This window comes from Ceratotherium simum, chromosome 27, assembly GCF_057802395.1.
Source record: "Ceratotherium simum simum isolate JZ-2026a chromosome 27, ASM5780239v1, whole genome shotgun sequence".
Classification (NCBI taxonomy): Eukaryota; Metazoa; Chordata; class Mammalia; order Perissodactyla; family Rhinocerotidae; genus Ceratotherium; species Ceratotherium simum.
The window spans coordinates 2,532,801-2,552,164 of NC_141926.1; the positions used below are offsets into that span (position 1 = coordinate 2,532,801).

At 58.9% G+C, this 19,364-nt stretch overlaps 1 protein-coding gene and 1 non-coding gene across 8 annotated transcripts in view; both read right to left on the reverse strand.

Annotated features, from left to right (window-relative positions):
* Positions 1 to 2,528: 2,528 nt before the first annotated feature.
* Positions 2,529 to 19,364, reverse strand: part of TRPM2 (transient receptor potential cation channel subfamily M member 2) — a 59,708-nt gene continuing 42,872 nt past the window's right edge. For all 7 annotated transcript variants that reach the window (XM_087417991.1, XM_087417989.1, XM_087417990.1 and 4 more), the window contains 13 exons: positions 18,424 to 18,607; positions 16,630 to 16,811; positions 16,222 to 16,354; positions 14,420 to 14,507; positions 12,566 to 12,653; positions 11,727 to 11,884; positions 10,878 to 10,954; positions 10,467 to 10,568; positions 8,869 to 8,955; positions 8,155 to 8,260; positions 6,390 to 6,491; positions 4,501 to 4,617; positions 2,529 to 3,892 (listed from right to left, as the gene is read on the reverse strand). In XM_087417991.1, the coding sequence (XP_087274117.1) occupies positions 3,767 to 3,892; positions 4,501 to 4,617; positions 6,390 to 6,491; positions 8,155 to 8,260; positions 8,869 to 8,955; positions 10,467 to 10,568; positions 10,878 to 10,954; positions 11,727 to 11,884; positions 12,566 to 12,653; positions 14,420 to 14,507; positions 16,222 to 16,354; positions 16,630 to 16,811; positions 18,424 to 18,607 (1,550 nt within the window). In that variant the 3' untranslated portion in view covers positions 2,529 to 3,766. The remainder of the gene's footprint in view (positions 3,893 to 4,500; positions 4,618 to 6,389; positions 6,492 to 8,154; positions 8,261 to 8,868; positions 8,956 to 10,466; positions 10,569 to 10,877; positions 10,955 to 11,726; positions 11,885 to 12,565; positions 12,654 to 14,419; positions 14,508 to 16,221; positions 16,355 to 16,629; positions 16,812 to 18,423; positions 18,608 to 19,364) is intronic.
* Positions 8,138 to 8,201, reverse strand: LOC147913386 (Z6 small nucleolar RNA). Its single transcript, XR_015548768.1, has one exon. It is a non-coding gene; the product is annotated as a Z6 small nucleolar RNA (small nucleolar RNA).

The window sequence follows — 19,364 nt, forward strand, 5'->3', positions numbered from 1 at the left end:
CTGCACCTACACCCCACCCCGGACCTTGAAAGTCCAAGTTTGGTCGATTTTGTTAACCTTTCTCAAGATCCTGTTTTTTCATGCTGATTCTTTATTTTTCCCTCCTGCATTACATTCTGACTTTGTCCCTGCCTTAGTCCTTGGATTTATGTTGTAGCTGGGTTTTGAGCTTGAGTCATCACCTTAGATAATTTACTTCCAGTCTTTTGATTTTTAAATAAAGGCGTTTAAAGGTATAACTGTTCCCCTTGAGACTCTCCAGCCGCCTGCCGAGGTTTCGACCTAGGACCCTCTCCCTGTGTGGCTTCTGGTTCACGCCCCACCAAAGGTGCGGGAGGTGGGGGGTGGGGAAGGGCATGTGGTGGCCCCCGGTGGTTCTACCCAGACAATCCCAGCCCACAGTCCCCCCTTGGCCCGAACCCCATGCAGCTGGGGGTGGCCCTGGGACTGAGTGCTGACCAGAGTCGCAGGGACAGTGTCTGTCCCCCAGATAGAGGCACTGCTGCTGCCCATTGGTCCTCCTGCCACAGAAACAGGAGGCTCCACAGTGAGGACAGAAGACCCTCGAGGGAGGGCAGAGGGCAGAGAGCACCATCACCCAGCAGCGCCCCGCCCTGGCCACCACCTCGTCTCCCTCTGAGCTGGTCAGGGGACTGGTCACTCAGCATCCCAGGTGCAGGCGCCTGGAAGCACTAGAGGTATTTCTGTCCTCTTCTGCTGTACGGCCACGTTCCCACGTTCCAGTGTTACCTTTCTCACACTGTGGCCAGGGCGTGTGGCCTCGGTGATGGGCTGCCTTTGGAAAGCTGTGGCAATCCCCTCGATGGTGTGGTGCACACTCAGCCTTTGTGAGTGTCCCGTGTGTGTCTGAGAAGCACATGTGTCCTCGGGGCTTTCCTGTTGCTGTTGTGGGGCGGGTACAGAATCACGTACACAGGTAGAAAGTTAGCACTTATGAGCAGTGTGTTCCTGCATGTGCTGTGTCTGTATTTATGTTACACAGAATTTATTGTACAAATATAAATATATACCACATAATTCATAGGTAAACCTATGTGTAAATTATAGTTTATATGTATAATATATATTTCTACATAAATACACACGCACACATGGGTATACACACACACACACCAGAGAAATACACACACAGGATGACCCCAACCTTGTTGACCACATTATTCAAATTCCGCCCGATTTTCCTTTTGTTTCTTTGATTCCTTGATTTCTGAGAGAAGATCTCAAATGTTACTCTGAATTTGCCAATTTCTCCTTGAATTTCTATCAGTTTTGCTTTATGTATTTTAAAAAGCTATGGTGTTAGGTAGATAACAGTTCACGAAAGCGCTCTCTCTCGATGGATTTACACCTTTATCCAATTGAAGAGTCTTCTCTGTTCCCTAAAGGACACACTTGGGCCTGAGTTCTGTTGGTGTGCTGGAACTGTTTGCACACCTTCCTTTCTGAGAGCATCTGCCCGGTAAGACTGCCCACGTTGTCAGCTATTCAATGTCTCTTTTGTTTTGGCTGATATAGGGAAATGTATAGAAAACAAGAGAAATCCGTTGTGTCCTTTTTTTGTCGCAATATGAGAATCCCAGTTTATGTGTGCCGTGATGACTACCACATTTTGACTATCTCCTCCTGTTTTATTTCACGTTAACCATCCTCAATAGATATCTTTTTCCTTGAGTTTCTTACTCTTCCGTTTAACTCCCGTGCGGGTTTAAAGTCCTTCCTCTGTTTCTGTCCTTCTCACGGCCGCCCTAAGCTGCAATCCACGCAGTCTCCCTGCCTGCATTTGTGAGCCCACATTTCCCTCCCAGCGCTGTGTCTGGTCGGCATCTATTTCTCACTCCTGAGCCAGAAGAGACATCCACTGAGCTCGGCTGGCCCGCGTGTCTCCTCTGCCAGCTCCTGGGAGACCAGCTGGGATTTTAATTCTCAGCTATTAAATTTTCTTTTCACATCGTGCCTCAACAATTACAAGACTCAGCCATACATTTTAGTGGTTCCTTTGCTCACCACGGAGCTCGGTCTGTGTGTGTGTGTGTGTGTGTGTGTGTGTGTGTCTGTGTATGTTACGAACTGAATGGTTGTGTCCCTCCCCAAAATCCTGATGTTGAAGCCCTAACTCCCAGTGGGGCTGTGTTGGGGGGTGGGACCTCTAAAGAAGTAACTAAGGTTAAATGAGGTCGTGAGAGCGGAGCCCAGAAGGATTAGTGTCCTTATAAGAAGAGAAGAGAGAGCGGGCTCCCTCTCCGCGGGCACACGGAGGACAGGCCGTGTGAGGACACAGGGAGAGGGGGCCCCACAAGCAGGAAGAGAGCTCCCTCCAGGAACCGGCCCTGCGGCACCCTTGTCTCGGCAGTCCAGCCTCCAGGACACGTGTCTGCTGCTGAAGCCGCCTGCCATGGCATTCTGTCATGGCAGCCAAGCCTGCTAAGTCAGTGGGTTTTGTTTTTCTGTAATTCATCTTTGAGAAATTCTTTCATAAAGGACCCACGAGTAACACATTTTCTGTGTCCTTACGATTCTAAAATGTCTTTATTTGGCACTATTGCTTGAATGCCAGTTTGGCTGGCTGTGTGATTCCAGATAAAAACCCAGGCCCCCACAGCACCTGAGCACCTGCGGGGCTAGGGAGCAGGGCGAAGGCAAAAAGATGCCACGTCCCAGCTTGGGGGCTTGCGGGCGACGCCGACGCCTGGCTCGAGGAGGGTGAAGAGGAGGGAGCTGGGGGGTTGAGGGATCAGAGGGAAAGCTGTGAGTTTGGACCTAAGGGGCCTGCAGGGTGTCCACAGGGAGACAGCCACGGGCCACAGGAAGCTTGGCCATGGGGTGGGAGAGGTTTCCGTGGCCCAGACACACCCCCCTGACCGCTGCACACGTCTGTAACTTTATTTTCTGGTTCGCTCCTGATGGTTTATGCTGATGGCTTGTGAGTCACTGACACTAAACCGGGTGGCCCCCCACCATCCACACCCACTGCATGCTCCCCACCCACCTCCAGGCTCACAGGGAGGGGAGGGAGTGAGTGCACGTGTGGGAGCCCCTGCCTGGGTCCCCCAGGCAGCAGACAGGCAGAGACCCTCTGCGCCTCCAGAGAAGGCCCGCCCTTGCCTGGCCCCCTGCCCCTGCTAAGGGGCTCAGCCCTGGCAGCCCGGGGCAGTGAACCAGGATTCCTATAGTGCCCCGCCCCAGGCGAGGGTCCGAGTCAAGTCACAGGGGAGGCTATCTTGGGGGCCTGAGCCCGAGGAGGAGGACACAGGGGAACCCTGACTCTCCAGGAAATGCAGGGCTTGGGCCGCTGCACCTCTCACACTGATCACGACGACATGAGCAGGAGGGAATCAACTCCAGCCAAGGGTCAAGTCTGCCAGGGTGCCCCAGCCCCTTGACAGGCTGCCAACCTGCTCAGGAGAGGCAGCGACGGCTGGCGGGTCCCAGCGCCCACCTCAACCCTGAGGAACTGCAGTGTGACCAGAGCCAGCCTGTCCCCTGCCTTGGCTCTCTTCTCAGGGCGCCCTGAGGCCTTCTGGTTCACAAGCTTCTGGCCAGCAACTCCAGCTGGCTGTGAGGAGCGGTAGGTCCCCAAACCACATCATGTGGTGCCCCAGCAGCGGCCCCTCCCCTGCCCGAGGTCCAGAGCTGCATGTGCCTGGGGCAGCCGGCACCAGGAGAGAGCAGCCCACCTCTCGGAGGGGCCCGTGGACAGACTAGCCTGGCCTGCTGCTGGCAGAGGGGCCCGGCCTGAGTCCACAGGTCAGTAGTAAGCCCCGAACAGAGTGGCCACCTTCTGGAGGATGGTCTTGTGGTTGGCATACAGCGGGATGCGCTTGTCCACGACCTGCCAGCGGACGGATATCTTCGGGTCGCGGTGCTTCAGGTGCTGCAAGGACAGAGGAAGATCTGACTCCCTCCCGAGCTCCACCCAGACGCCCCAACACCTGGACTGCAGAACGTCTCGGCCCTCGCTCCAGGTCTGGCCCGTGGCGGGCTCACTTTACTCTTCTGTGGAAAGGGAGTCAGGACGCCACTGCAGGCACCACTCAGAAAACTCCTGCAGAGCCCCGATGTCCTTGAAGGAGAGGAGGGGGTGGGCGCAGCCTTATTCCGAGGCCCCCCAGCCCGCAAATAGAGCCCACGTTTGCTCCCCGGGACTCCTGGGCTCCAGTTCTGGACTAGGGATATGAGGATTGATCTATGGGGGCAGTCTCCCCACAGAGGTGTGTGAACCAGCCTCCCCTGGACATGAGCCTGGAGGTCCCCAGGAGACCCCGTCCCAGGGTCCCCGACCAGCTCTGACTCCACTCCAGCCATCTGCTGGTGCCTCTCGCCTCTCCCAGGTGCCCCCTTGGTACCCTCCAAGCAGGACTCTGACCCCCAGTCCCCAGCCTCTGGTCCCGGTCAGACTCCCCCCGACAGGACCGAGACCCCTCCAGAGCACGCTCGCCCCAATTCTCCCCCTCCTCGGAGCCAGTGACCTGAGCCCCATACCGAGTCCAGCCTCGTCAGCTCCACGTCGTTCTGGTCTGCGAAGTGGACACTGACAGCCACCGTCTCGATCCAGGCGTTGTCCGTGTTCCGAGGGTCGTCCACATACCCCTTGTACACCTGCGAGGCAGCGCAGGTGAGCCCACCCCGGCTTCCTTCCAGAGGGAGGGGACTCACGCGTCCCCCGTGCTCCGTCCATCCCTGGCACGCTCTGAGCTCGGCTGCCCACTGCACCCAGGCCCCGGCCTGCCTCTCTCTCTGCCCCGTCCAGCCTGCTCCCAACATTGCCTTCAGCCTTGACTGACATCGCGGCGAACCATGGCCTCACCATCTCCCTCCCGCTCCCTGGCCTGGCATCCAGACCCGCCTCCACTGTGCTCAGAGGGATTAAAGAGGGACAGTGACCTCGAAAACATCATGCTAAGTGAAGGAAGCCAGACGCCGCAGGCCGAGTACTGGATGGTTCCACTTACAATAAATGTCCAGAACAGGCAAATCCAGAGACATAAAGCAGATTAGGGGCTGCCAGGGGCTGGGGGAGGGGAGACACAGTGATGCTGGTGTGTACCAGGTTTCCTTTTGGGGTGGTGGAATGTTCCAGAGCCTGACAGAGGAGATGGTCACACAATATTGTCAATGTACTAAATGCCGCTGAACTGCTCACTTTGAAATGGTTGTCTGTTATGTGGATTTCACCTCAATAAATAAACTAATTCTTTCTACAAAGTAAAGAAAAGAGGGATAGTGGTGTCCCCGAGGCACGTATGCGACAAACCATAAGAAACTGCTGGTTTGTGGGTCAAAACCACAAAGATCAGCAATTGCCTGTGTCATCCTAAGATGCGACCAAAGCAGGAGTGGTGACAACTTAGACACTCGCTTAGGGGACTGTTTAAACAAACTGTGGCACAAAATATTGTGTAGTCTGAAAAATATTATGTAGTCATGAAAAATAGTGAGGTAAGTTTGTAAATACTGACCTAAAAATATGAGCATTGCAAATCAAGTGAAAAGCAAATTACAGAGGACTGTGCACCGTGTAGCCCGTTTTTTTTTTTTTTTTTTTTTTTTTTTGGTGAGGAAGAGTGTCCCTCAGCTAACCTCTGTGCCCATCTTCCTCTATTTTGTATATGGGACGCCGCCACAGCATGGTTTGATGAGCGGTGTGTAGGTCTGCACCGGGGATCCGAACCTGCAAACCCCGGGCCACCGAAGCAGAGTGCACGAACTTAACCACTACACCACTGGGCCGGCCCCCCCGTGTAGCCTCTTTTTATTGAAACAGTATGTACGCGTTCATGTGTGGAGAGAGCTGGAGATGGAGCCGACACAGGCATGAAGAAGTGAACTGAACGTCGGGTACCATCCCCCTGGGCGGCACTAAGGGTGAGTGTGAACATGGTGTCACCGTCACCGTTACCTGTCTGCATTCTGGATGCGTTTCAGCAAACACGTGTTGCTTTTGTAATTTAGAAAAGATCCAATAAAGAAAACAGGCCTGACAAATGCCCAAAGGCCCAGCTGTGCTGCCCCGTCCAGGGCGTGGGGAGCAACCCCTCCTCTGCCTTGGGAGGCACAGACGCTGCAGGTCCCCGTGTGCCCCGCTGTGATCAGGGCCAGAGTAAGTGTGGGAAGGAGGCGCCAGACACCAGGCCTCCCCGAAGGCGGCAGATTTAGAGAGGAGAAAAGGGGACACAGAGGGACGGCAGGTGCCTGAGGCCCAGAGCCACGGCCGTGCCCCCTTGTCCAGCTCCTTCCTCCAGGAGCCTTGGCATGTGGGCCAGGAGCAGGTTCCCCTGTGTCCCGTCCTGCTCGTCCTGCAGCCCACATGGCCAGCACACTGTAGGGGCTCAGGACACACAGGTGGGGGCAAAGTAGAAAGGCCGCCCTACCTCCACGCCCTGAGTCAGCAAGCTCTGGAAGGAAGACCAGAACTCTTTCTGGAGGACCTGCTTCAGCTTCCGGGGCAGCATCTCTCCTGGTTCCTGGGACCCCTGAGCAGAGAGGGAGGTGGACGCAAGTGGGCAAGGCCGTCCAGGGACCCACCTCCACTGGCCCCCTGCCTGGCACGGGCAGCTGGCCAGCCCCCGGGAGCCACAGGCAGACAAACATCTGGCAGCCTGGCTGACTTGGGCCAGAGTGACACTGCCCAGAGCCTCCTGTCCACATCAGCCTGCGACAGAGCAGGGCGTGTCGGGCCAAGGGCACAGCCATGTGTGGGCACCAGCGCCTCTCTCAGGCTCCCGGTAAGGTGGCCAGTGCCCTGACCTCCCACCCTGGCCATGGCGGGGGGCTGCGTCTTCATTGTTTGTTTGATTCCCCGGCCCCCTCTCTCGCCTCCGATCCTGCACAACAGGCTCCCAGCCGCTCCCAACGCCACCTGCCCTGTGGACACAGACCCTGCACTCCATGTCCCCAAGCATCTAGGGGACCCTGTTGTTATTCAGAGTCCCTCCCAGTCCACGTCACGTCCATCCTGCCTCAGCCCTCATGATACACCTGCCCCCCACTAGCTGCAGCGGGGGGACCTGTGCAGGCTTATCAGACGCCCCAAAGTGCCCAGCTCGGGGCGACAGGGACACCGCTCAGAACACGCCCATCGGCAGGAACCACATCAGGACTGGGGCCAGCATCCTGCCTGGAGAGACCAAAGTACCCAAGAGGGAGAGTGAATCGTGCAGGAGAACCCTCAGGGGAGAGGGGCTGGGCCTAGGCTCAGATGGCGCTCCCTCAGCTGAGGGGCACAGGGTTCATGGCTGCAGGGGCCAGAGCTGCCCGGAGCCTGGAACCTGAGCTTGGGCCTGAGAACCGGACGCAGCACTGCTGCCCCACACATTCCACTAACATGCCACCCCCAGCAGAGCAGCCCTGGGCCACAGGCTAGGTGTCAGAGAAACCCGACGGCTTCTTGCTGAGTTGGGTAAATCTCAGATTACCCAGAAATAGACTCAGAGGAGAGGCCCCCCGACAGGGCCACGTCACAGAAGTATCTGTCATCCCAGCCCAGGGCCTGGCCGATGACACAGTCTTCCTGCCAGGACGAGGCTATTCTGACTCTAGAGCAACAATGGGGGCAGGGAGGGCAGACTGATCTGGGAGCAACACCTGAGGGGTTTGGCCCACTTGGACGGGAAGGGCCCAGGGCCTTCTCTACCCCGATTCTGTCCCTCCTCACGAAGCCTCTGGGGTGACTCTGGCCTTCAGCCCCGCAACCAGCTGCCACCCCAGAGCTGAGGGGCCGTTTGCCCCCTGCCCCAGCCCCTGGACAATGCCGTCCCATCCTCAGAGCTCAGCTTGGGGCCACAGGGTGAGGGGCAGGGGCGCCCCTGAGACACCTGTGTGGGGTGCCCCGTCTGCCCCCAATGCCATGAACTCGACAAAGAGATCTGGTCCAGCTTCCTCAGCAGCCCCAGCTCTGAGCTGGCGCCTGGGACACAGTAGGTGCTCAATTAGTGCTTATACACCAAAGAGCATCTGAACCTGTTTTCACAACTGCCAAATGGGGAAGAGGGAGGGAGAATTCCTTCTGAAACGCCGACTACCCGCCGTGGTCATGCAGAACTAGAGACAGAGTCCAGCAGTGTCCAGGGCAGGGGTGTTCAGTCAGGGAGTGGAACTGATGAATAACTGATGGACAGACAGCTGGCGATGGCTTACCCCAGGCAGGGCCCAGTGTTCTGAGATGGGGAGCTTCATGACCAGCACTTCCAGCATTTTCTTTATGCTTTTCCTGCAGATGGCTCCGTCCTGGTTCCGCCTCCAGCTGCAAAAGGAACCCGGCTCACACCTCCCGGAGTCTCTGCGTCAGCCCACCTCCCCTGCAGCGAGGGGAGGCCCCACCCTGCCTCCTCGCCTGAGTTCCTGCTCCAGGGGAAGACCCGAGCTGGTCACCACTGGGGGTGTCCTTCCCGCTCCCAGAACCGCTGGTCAGGCTCGAACCGCCTGGCCTTTTTGGAGAATATTTTTTTATCGAAAGCCTTAAAGAAGCACGTGCCCTGGACCCAGCTGGTCCACTCCCACGACTCCGGAAATGCCGGGAAGGGTTATACGTGTTTTCAGTCTGTCTGTGGTGGTGGGCCCTGGCCGAGGCTCCATCCCTCCTCCCGGCGGCACGCTAAGGCAGGGGGACCCACTGGGAAGCGAGGGCAGTCTCCGGGGTTGGGGGTACGGGCCCGAACTTTTCCGGGGGCACGGACATTCCTGCCCCTTGTTTTGGGGTGCACCACCTTTTTCCAGGCCCTGCTGTGAGACTGGCACCATGCGCCAAGCTCAAGCTGTCCTCTGGGCTCTCCGGCGCACGGGGACAGGTCGGGGAGGGGTCCCTCGTGGCACGTGTGGGTGACCACGTGTCCTTATCTCAGGCGTACTCACCGGGTGACCACGGGCTGCAGCGAGTGGTTGGGTCCAAAGTACCTGAGGGCCCCGCGCCCGCGCAGCCCTGTGCGGCCCATGGGGTTCCTGGGGTGGAGAGGGGTCTGCTCAGCCCGCGCCCTCCACTGGGAGAACCAGGACGGGGCAGGGAGGGCGGACTGAGAGGGGACAGCAGGCGGGGGCCGCTCCCGGGAGGAGTGTGCGTCTCTCCCGGCCCTGCCCCGGCCCAGGACTCTCAGAGCCTAGGCCGCTCGCCTCGATGGAAGCAGGGAAGCGGCCGCCGTGGGAAGGCCCGGACAGGACCCCTCTACCAGCCTGCCAAACTCGCCTCACACACCTGGGGCTGTCCTCTGCCAATCTTGTCCCTTGGGGACATCAAGGGCTGAGGCAAGGGCTTCAGGTTACCTTGGGGTCGGTTGGAAAGGAAGGGGGCCTTGGGAGCAGAAGTCGGCCCCCTGCAGATGCGCCAGGTGTTAAAGCGGCCATCCTGTCCCCCAGAGAGCGTGTGACCCACCTGTCGTGCCATACCACACCTGTCTGTATCCAAAGACTTCAGCATGCATGGGAGCGGGCACCTGGCTGGTCCCCCTGAGACACTCTGTCCTGCCCTCTCCCCACAACTCCAGCTGCACATCTTAACATCCCTCCACCCCACCCTGTGCCACCTCCTGTCACCAGAGCTGAAGTCGTTCCTGGTCACATCTCTGTTCTCATGCCCTATCGGTCTCCCACACCTCCTTACACAGCCTCTGGATCAGGCAGAGTAACCCACTCCCTGTTCCAGAACATTCCCCAAGAGGCCCAATACCTGCCTCCTCCCTCAGACCCCCTCAGCTTGCACCTGCTGCATGGGGCGCCCCACATCCCAGCAACCTGTCCTCATTCCTCTAATTCTGAGGCCCTTTCCTCAGCTTCAGGACCCTGGTGGTGCCACCTCCCCGGGGACCCCAGGTCAGAGGAGGCTCCATTTCCTCTGGAACCCCATGCTGGGAAGTGGGCATTCACCAAGACACCACTGGCCACCTACGTCTTTATGTGGGGCGTCCTCACCTGTACAGTGGGGCACAGTGCCCATGCCTACAGAGGACAGATGCTGGGACACGCCACCATCCCCTAAATGTGACCCCAGTACCTCACCTGTAAAAGGGGGTACTGTGCCTGTCCCTACAGAGGACAGATGCTGGGACACGCCACCATCCCCTAAACGTGACCCTAGTGGCCCTTTAACAGCTCCCCCGCCGGCAGAGCCCTTTCCATCACTCCTGCTTCCTTCTCACCAATCTATGGAGGTCTGTGGGCAAGGTTGCTCCCATTTAACCGCGGAGGGATGGAAGTCATCAAGGGGACATCAGGGAATGAGGGCAAAGCACCTCGGCCAGCTGGGTCAAGTCCATGCCCTCCCCGTCCCCACCGTGTCCCGGGAGGCCACAGAGGAGGGTTCCCCATGGAGGGGCTAGGAAACACTTTAAGTTGATGTTTCTTTTCTTCCATATATTTTTTTTTTTAATCAGAAAAACGCCTAGTTTGCCAAGAGAGGAAGCCTGACCCCAGAAGCAAAGGCCCGAAGGTGCAGTGGCCAGGGGCAGGGCCGCACTCACAGAGGGAGCCCGTCCCGAACAGCGTAGGGGCCGTGCGAGCTGCGGCGCTCCACGGGGCCATCCACGGCATTGTAGCGGATCCCGGACAGGGGCGCCAGGGCACTGGGGGGAGACGGGAAGTCACAGTCTGACAGAAGAAGTTAGAGGCAGAGTGGCTGCGGTGACCACAGGCCTCCGCTGAGTCCCGTGGCAGAGGACCAGAGGGCTCCCTCACCGGGCCACGGACGCCCCCAGCCGCGGCCTCCCCAGCGTGTCCCAGGCCTTTGGGGAGGACGGGGCCCTGTCCAGGCAGGACGCAGACCCTCGCCTGCGTGAGTTCCCAGCGGTCACTCTGGAGCACCCCAGCCGGTCTCTCACCCTCTGGGCTGGGCCGTGAGGAATTGCTGGGGGGCGCTGTGAGGCAGCACTCACCTCCCCACAGGGTCCACCACGCCCTTGTCCTTCCTCTCAGCCGTGTAAAAGGGCGGGTTGTAGATGAGAAACTCCGTCTGCACAAAACAGGGGTATTTTCCTCAGACTGTTAACCCCGTCCCCGCGCAAAGCTCGGGCCCACGCACCCAGGATGACTGAGGGCGGGCAGCTCCTTCTCCTCAAAGCATCACGGACAAGGACCCCAAGACCATCCCCTAAGTGCACACAGTGGCTCTGAGCTCGGCCGAACTGAAGCACGTGCCACACTGGGGACCCGGCCAAGGGGTCTAGGGGCAGGAGTCTAAGCTGGACTCTAGAGGGAGAAGTGTTCCAACTGGCAGAGCCTGGAGAGAAAGCAATTGAAGCAACACCTGGAATGTCCTGGAAAGGCCAGAGAGAGGTCTGGGGGGAGGGGCACTCGGATACCATCTCTCCATCTCTCTCCCTCCCATGCTCTCACTTATCTGGCATTCAGGAATGGGGGAAGCGACTGTTCACCTGGGACGCTGGGAACTAGGACAAGTGTGGTGACTAGAGGTACCAGGGCAAACGATAGGCCGCGGGAGCAGCCCCTGGCCACGTTGGGCTCCGTGCAAGGATCAGAGGGGCACCAGGTGCCCTAGGCCCAAATCCCAGCCCCACCACCTCTAGCTGTGTGGACCTGCATGCCTTAGTTTCCTCATCTGTCCAACATGCCCTGTGAGGCTGCAGTGGGCGGGAACCACGGTCCGAACCTCTGTCCTTAACCCCAGTGCCCAGCTGTGTCAGAGGGTTCGGGGCAAGATTGCTCGCCCCCAGAACACAGGTCCCCCCTGCCTGGTGGGGAGCGTAGCGGGGATGGGCACTCACCTCCCAGGGCACCTTCTCATTGGGCACGGGGAAGCGCGTGATGAGGGAGCTGGGGTAGAGGAGGTGCCGGGCATTCACGTGGTGGGCGTCACCCGGGTCCTCCTCCTCCTGCCTGCTGTGCAGCTCAGGATCCTGCCCCTCCGAGGCCTTCTGGGATGCTGGGAACAGCCACATGGAGCCGTGTGCAAAACCGGACCGGAGTTCAGGTGCCCGGCCCACAGTATAGGGGCGTCCTCTATGCTCCTTTCCCCAAAACTGGGCTGCCTCCACCTCCTCGAACCCAGGCTGAATGCCAGCCCGGAAGGGGGCACCCTCCCCAGGACCCCTAGCACTGCAGCCTTGGGACAACAGAGATCCAGGGACCCGCCTCCTGTGCAGCTCAAGTCCCAGGCCCTACAGAGGCCCATCCCGTTAAGGAGGGCACGTCTGCCCCCTGGGGCCAGCCACACCCTGGAGGTGCCTCGTGCCCATTTGTTGACTGGCTGCAAATTTAGCAAAACAGACTTTCCTTTCTGTCTCCCCACTGACATGACTAGGTCCCAGATATCTCCTAGAGCTGCCCCGCTTTGCAGCATGACACATAGGTGGTCGGGGGGCCATGGGCCAGGCCTCCCCTTGGAGTACCCCAACCTGGTCAAGTCAGGGGCTCAGCCGTGCTCAGCACCTGTGTCCGTGGAGCAGGCCATGCTCCCCAAGGCGCTGGGCCTGCAGGGCTCAGAGACAGCTGCAATTGCAGCCTTCCTCCAGGCCCAGCACGAGCCGCCTCACCTCCCACAGACCCCCAGACTCAAAGGAACACAGGCCAGCAGGACTAGCTGCTAGCACGGCCACCCACTCACCCAGAGTGGGGACGTCTGCCTCCAAGCCAAAGCCACCGTCCTTCAGGGTCTTCACGATCCAGTGCAGTGCTCTGGCCGTCTGGGTCACCTGGGAGGCACGTCCCAAACAAGGTTTGGTCAACACCTGCCCCACGCAGCATGCCCACCCCCCCACCCCTGTCCACCTGCTCCCCAGGCGGCCGCCGAAACAGCAAGGGCACTGCCGGGAGAGCCCGTCCTACTGCGATGACCCGCCAGCATCCAAGCATCAGGGTCATGGCTGCTGAGTCGCAGCAGCACCAGCCAATGAGACACAATGACTGCCAGGACTGGACACACCAGAGGCCATCCACCCAACTTGAAGCCTCGGTAAGACAAGTCTGAGCTGCGGGAAGAGAGGGACACACGACCACTCTCGGAGGCTTCCCACAGCTCTTGCTCCTCACAGAGGAAAGAAACTTCCGGAGGCCAAACATGCTCAACTACAGGGGACGGTGGGAACCATCTGTGACTAACAGGTGCCAGGAGAATGCAGCTCGGCAGTGGCCACAGCCATTTCAGGGTGTGTCAGCAAGGCAAGACCCCTGGGGAGAAGGAGGTCTGGGCAGACCCCCCCACCCCCACCCCGTGCAGTGGCCCCAGGGAAAGAGCTGGCTGCCGGTGGATGCCCCACCAAGGGGGGGGGCCAAGTGGCCTGCCCCCACCCAGCACAGCAAGGCTCCTGTTACAGCTGGGGGCTCAGGTGCTGCTGGTGGGGGGCGCTGTGGGCAGCAGGGGCTCTTGTCAGAAAGCACAGGTCCTGGGGCCCGAACCCAGAGCAGGCCCACGGTGGGGGCACAGGTTCGAGGCTCCCTGCCCTGCCAGCAGGAAGGACACAGAGAGGCGGGGACTGGACCTCTGCCCTGTCCACCCCACATTGTCCTGGAGGCCTGAGGCCTCGCTGACCATCAGCCCCGCGTCCACCTTGCTCACTCTGCTTATGGAACCGCACCGTGACAATGGATGCTTATATCTGTGCCCCCGACTGGGAGCCCCTGGGGCGAGACAATGCCTGTTTACCCTGACATTCCCGAGGCCGAGCCTGGACATGGCACAGAAGAGGAGTGCAGGAAACACGGAATGAATGAATGAATGGATTAATGGATTGATGAATGAATGAATGAATCGGTGGATGAATGAACTAACACACATTAGTGTCCCTCGCAGCACTTAGGCACCAGCTGGCCTTCGACGGACTGGCTCTGGGACAAGAGGCTGCTCAGGGCTGCCCATCACAGCCTGTGGGCTGGGAGCCCAGTGGGTGTGGCCCGGCTATCGGGGAGCTGTCAGCAGACACTGATGGGGGAGGGGTGGGTGGAGGCCATCATCTATCGCGTACTGGTGACCACCCTCTCTTCTGGGGCTGGTCCGAGACGTCCACACGCGGCTTTCTGATGCTGCTCCCCCGCCCAGTCACCCACCAGAGTTCAAATGCTTCTCTGTTGCCCCGTGACACTCCCTCCTTCCCAGCATAGCTGCAGCCTGAGAAAGCAGCCCCCTCCCAGGTTCCGGGCACGGAGGCCCGCAACAGCAGCCCTCTCAGAGGACAGCTCCGAGGAGGCCAGAGGAGGGGACGAGAGTCTGCTCCTCAGACCGGCCCAGGGTGTGGACACCTCACAGTGCAGTGGGGTGGCGCTCAACCAGGGAAGCATTTGGCGGAATATTCTGGACGACGATGAAAGTGCCTCTTCCGCTTGGGGACGGTTGCCCACCCCAAAGACGAGGGTCTTTGTCATTTTCCCAGAGTGCTCATTCTCAAAGCCACCGCAGCACAAAGTAACCAGCTGGGCTCACTGGATCTGTACCCCAGACACAAGGCCTGGGCCCGGAACCCACCTGCTCCTCCAGGGAGGCCAGTCTCTGCTCCACGGAGCCCGACCGCTTCACGTGCTCCATTTCCAGCAGGTCCACCATGGCATCCACCCTGCAAGAGCACAGAACTGAGCCCAGCAGGCGGGCCTCGGGGGCCTGGATGCTGCAGAAACACGGTGCTGGTTTGCAGGTGGACAGCCGTGTCAGACCCAGCAGCCCAGCCATCCGCCTCCACGTCAGGCATCATCACCCTGATTTGAAAGTACCTATGATATCCATTTCCGTATAGAACGAGCATGAGTTTTGGAGGGAGGAGGGGAGAGTGCTATTGTTTTGGGAATGTTTGGTTTTTGTCTTATTTTGCTGCAACACAGGAATTTCGCCCAATTTTGGCCTGCCATCTTTACAGGTAAAATAATTCCATGGCCGAACATCCATTCGAACTCTCATCTGTTTATGCCCAGGGTTCCTGTACTTCCTCTCTCCTACAGTGCCAACGGCCAAGCACGTTCTTCTGTAACAAAGGGAGCAACCACTTCAATAACCAGTGAAAGCTGAGCTGGGGCCACGAACACTGAATGGTTGTCCAGGGAAAAGGGAGAAATGCTTTCATGAAGGGCCCAGGAGTTTACTTCCATTCCCACCACACATTGCTTCATCCCACAAAAGCCACGTAACCACCCCCTCCTGTCCCCAGTCAGCCTTGCAGACCCGCCGTGAGGTTACTGGAAAGAAGGCGACCGGGCGCGTTCAGGCCGGGGTCTCAGTCACGCTGACAAGCGGGGTCGGCTCAGCTCAGCCCGCGAAGCTGTGGGGCCATGGCGCCACGCTGCCTCCCTGGGCCTGGGCTCCTCACCCGACCCACGGGGAGAAGGTGACCAGGCCGGGGCGCCATCATCATCACTGACGTGCAGCAGGGACACTAAGAGCAGCGCCCACAACAACCGAGGGTGACGGGGTTCCGGTTGTGTCTCCAGCACAGGATGTGCAAAGGCTTTACACGCTTGCTCCCACTGTGTTCTGGAAAGCCTCCAGGTGATGGATACCCGCATCATCTCCATCACACAGACAGACGAGAGAGGCGCAGACAGGCAGGTGCCCGTGTCTAAGGAGGGGGCACTCGGCCTGAGCGGAGAGAGCCCAGGCTTGTGGCAGCTCCCCCGCGGCCCCAAGATGCCCCCTCCATGACCTGCAGGAACCTCCAGGCCAGGGCAGGAGCTGCACATCTGGGTGGCTCTGTGTCCCCTCCCTCCTCCGGGCCCACAGTGAGACACACACTGACCACAGGACAAAACCCCCACGTCTGTGCCCCAAGGGCCCTGCTGGCATCCACACTGCTGAGGGGCAGGGTGGAGAGAAGGGAGCAGAGATCTGTCCCCAACACCAAGCTCGCACCCTGGAAGGAAGCAGGGGGCAGGAACGGAGAGCAGGAGGACGGTGTGAGTGTGCTGAGCTCCAGGCTGGGCCCTGCAAAGCCGCAGCAAGGCTGTGTGCCAACCAGCTCCCTGCTTACCCTCCCAGGCCTCGAGTCTGCCTCCTGTGGGCCCACCGGTCCCTCCACCAGGGACCGTCCCACCCCTGCCTCTCTAGGAAGCCCCAGCACAGGTGGCTTTATCCTCCTCCCCACTGTGGATCCAGCCTTCCCTAGCACCCAGAGGCCAAGGATCAGCTGGGGGACACAGGTCCAGCCCAAGACCCAGAGGCTTCCTGCCCTAGGTGACCAGGCGCCGCCCCGCCCCCCCCCAGGTGGGCTATGTCCTTATTGGGTCTCGGAACCACAGGGAGCTGCTGCGTCTCCCTGGGAGGACGGCCCTGACCTCCCGTACTTATTGCTAATGTCTTGGATCTTCTGCTCCGGCCTCTGCTGCTGCTGGTACTGCTGGTTCTGCAGGTAGTTCTCCTTCAGGTAGGTCTCCCAGAACAGGAGGGCCGCCTCCTCGCTCTCCTCCAGCTTGTTCTCTGCGGGAGGAGCAGACAGAGGGATCCGCGCTCTGCGTGAGGAGGACACGTGAGGCCCTGACCACCTCAGGGCCCCACTGGGAGGGGGCTGCTCCCTGAGCGGCAGGAGGAGCCCGCCCCCGAGTAGGCTGGGGGAGGTCATGGCCTGAGTGGTCTGCATGCCCACCCAGCTCCCAGGATCCCAGAACGAGCTGCCAGGCCCACCTGCAAGCCCCCGTCTGCTCCCCTGGGGTGGCTGGGACCGTGCTCTGGGGACGGCACAGGGGTCGGCTTACTGAGCTGCTGGTGTCGCTTGGCAGGTATCTTCAGGATGACCCTCTTGACGACGAGATGCAGGTGGCTGAGGACGATGAAGGGGGGCGGCGCCGGGGGCCTGTTGTGGTACTCCTCTATCAGGTCGTGGCGCTGGAACTTCCAGATCTGGTCCGTGTGCTCCTGGACCTGCTGGAACGTGTAGCTGGCAGGAGGCCAGGAACGCACAGGTTACCCGAGGAGGACAAGACGTGGTACGGTGAGACGCACAAGAACGGTTCCTGGGAACACGCCCACATCATGCCCAGAGTGTCTAGATGATGGCCCATAAAAAGCAGACACCGCCCAGGAGGGCAAGTCTAGACGCAGAAAAAGAGAGCTGACCAGCCAGCCTCAGAATTCCGAGCCTCCTGAGAGGCAAGGTGAGAAGAACAAAGCACATCTAGATTTTAGATTTTATAAACTTCGTTACTGGATAAAACAAAATGGACGTTTGGGGGGAGATGGACAATGTCCTGGTGCTGAACTCCAAAAGGAGTTTATCAGTTGAGTCTGACAATCAGGAGGGTTGGTGTCTTTGACAGGCAGATGCATTTATTCTCCACACGTTTGTCATCTTGCAGACAGACCTCGACAGAGCCGAATCTGAGGTGAGAGAGGCCCTCCCCAGTGGAAGTCAGTGGTGCAGAAATGCAGCCACACTTGCTTTACTCGATACAGGGCACAGCCCCTGCCTGCTGGTCCCTTTTGGCCTCTATGTCACAGTTCCCGCACACATTAAATCAGAAAGTGACAACCTCAGCAACTTAGCTGATAAAAGGGGCAGAGAAATGGTGCCAACTCAGATCAGGAACTAAGGGATTTGCACAAGAGTCACGGGTTCCACGGGCTGTCCTGCATCGTTAAGAGCAGCATTTTTTTTCTTTTTTTTTAGTGAGGAAGATTAGCCCTGAGCTAACATCTGTTGACAATCCTTCTCTTTTTGCTGAGGAAGATTGGCCCTGGGCTAACATCTGTGCCCATCTCCCTCTATTTTATATGTGGGACACCTGCCACAGCATGCCTTGATGGGCGGGGCATAGGTCCACGCCTGGGATCCGAACCTGTGAACCCCAGGCCGCCGAAGCAGAGCGAGAGAACTTAACCACCATGCCACCAGGCTGGCCCCCAAGAGGAGCATTTTTAGTTAAGTGCTGACATGCGCTCCTCTACATCTAGAGATGACCTCAGACAAGACACTCTGCCCCTCCAGCCTGGTCCCCTTCTCTGCAAAGTGGGAGGCCTGCACCAAAACCTTTCACCCTCAGGATCTTATCTTGTCTCCACAAACAACCTGTGAAATAGTAGTTTCTCCGAAAGGACAGAGGGAGTGAAGCTCAATGTGTTTCCCGAGATTTTCCCTGGGCGGGAATCCAAGCTGCCCACTGCATGCGGCTGCGCCCCGAGGCCCTCCGGGGAGGCTGACTTCCCGTGAGGCACCCAGTGATGCTGCAGGCCGGCTCTGTGATCATGAACCTGGAGCCCACCCCCTGCAGCCCCACTGACCCCAGGAAGGAGCCCAGGAACGGAGAGGAGTGGGACTTCGGTGCGCCCCCAGCCCGCGGCCTCCATGCAGCACGGCCCATGGGCTGGCACCACCTGCGCCGCTGGTCCCTGTAGCAGCAAGGCCCAGGTCAGACATACCAGTGACCAGGCAGAGTGGCAGTGCACGCTCCAGCTGGGCCGAGCTAGGCGTCTCGGAGCACCAGGGGCCCCAGGCTCACGCTCTGGCCGCACCGCGCGTGCCCAGCCTGGGCCAGCGCGCCCGTGGCACTCACTTGAACATGGCGATGAGGAGGTTGAGCAGCAGGATGTTGGTGAAGAGCAGGTAGAGGCAGAGCAGGATGACTGTCAGCCACTCGGGGAAGGCAGGCGCCTGCAGGTTGGTGTCGCTTTCCGGGCACTTGGGCTTGTAGGGCTCTGTGCCATTGGGGCTGCAGTCGTCCAGGCTGAAGTTCACGCCTGGGGGGGGGGCAAGGACAAGGAAAGCCACACGGAGTCATGAGGATCCCTCGGACAATGAGGATCCCCCAGGCCTGGATGCCCGCACATCTGGGGGACCTCAGCGGTCAGCTCAGCCCCAGAGAAGGGGGTCCGTCCACCCCTGGGCATCCTCTGCGGGAAGGGGGTACAGTGCCAAGGGGAGCTCCAGGAGCACCCAGACTGGCACGTGCCCCTGCCCAGGACCCAGCCACCCCTCCAGGGCACCTCCTGGGCCCCAGGCAGGGCTGGCACCAGGAGGCACTGGGGCTACCGCCATCGCTGAGACCAAGGTCCCAACCCAGGAGCCCAACACGATGGGAAAGAATTCGAAAAGAGACAAAACAACAACAATCACAAGAGAAGGGGGACATGAGAAAGGAGAAATGCAGCAGAGGGAATGGGCGGACATCAGGAACAGGCAATCACAAACCCACTTGTGAAAATACAGTCCCACATTTGTGGAAGAGGAAACGACATGGAATACAATAAGACATAGATAAATATTCAACTCGCGCGTAAAAAACCTCTAAGGAAACGTACTAAGTGGATTAAGAGTAGTTAACTCAGGGAGGTGGGGTTATGGATAACATTTTTCTCTAGTCTTACCTTGAATTTTAAAATTCTGCAACAATGGGTGCACACTATTTCAAATATATGATCATATAATCAAATATATTTTTTTAAAGTGTTACTAAGTTCCTAAGATAGAAACTCACTATGATAGCTATAAATAACT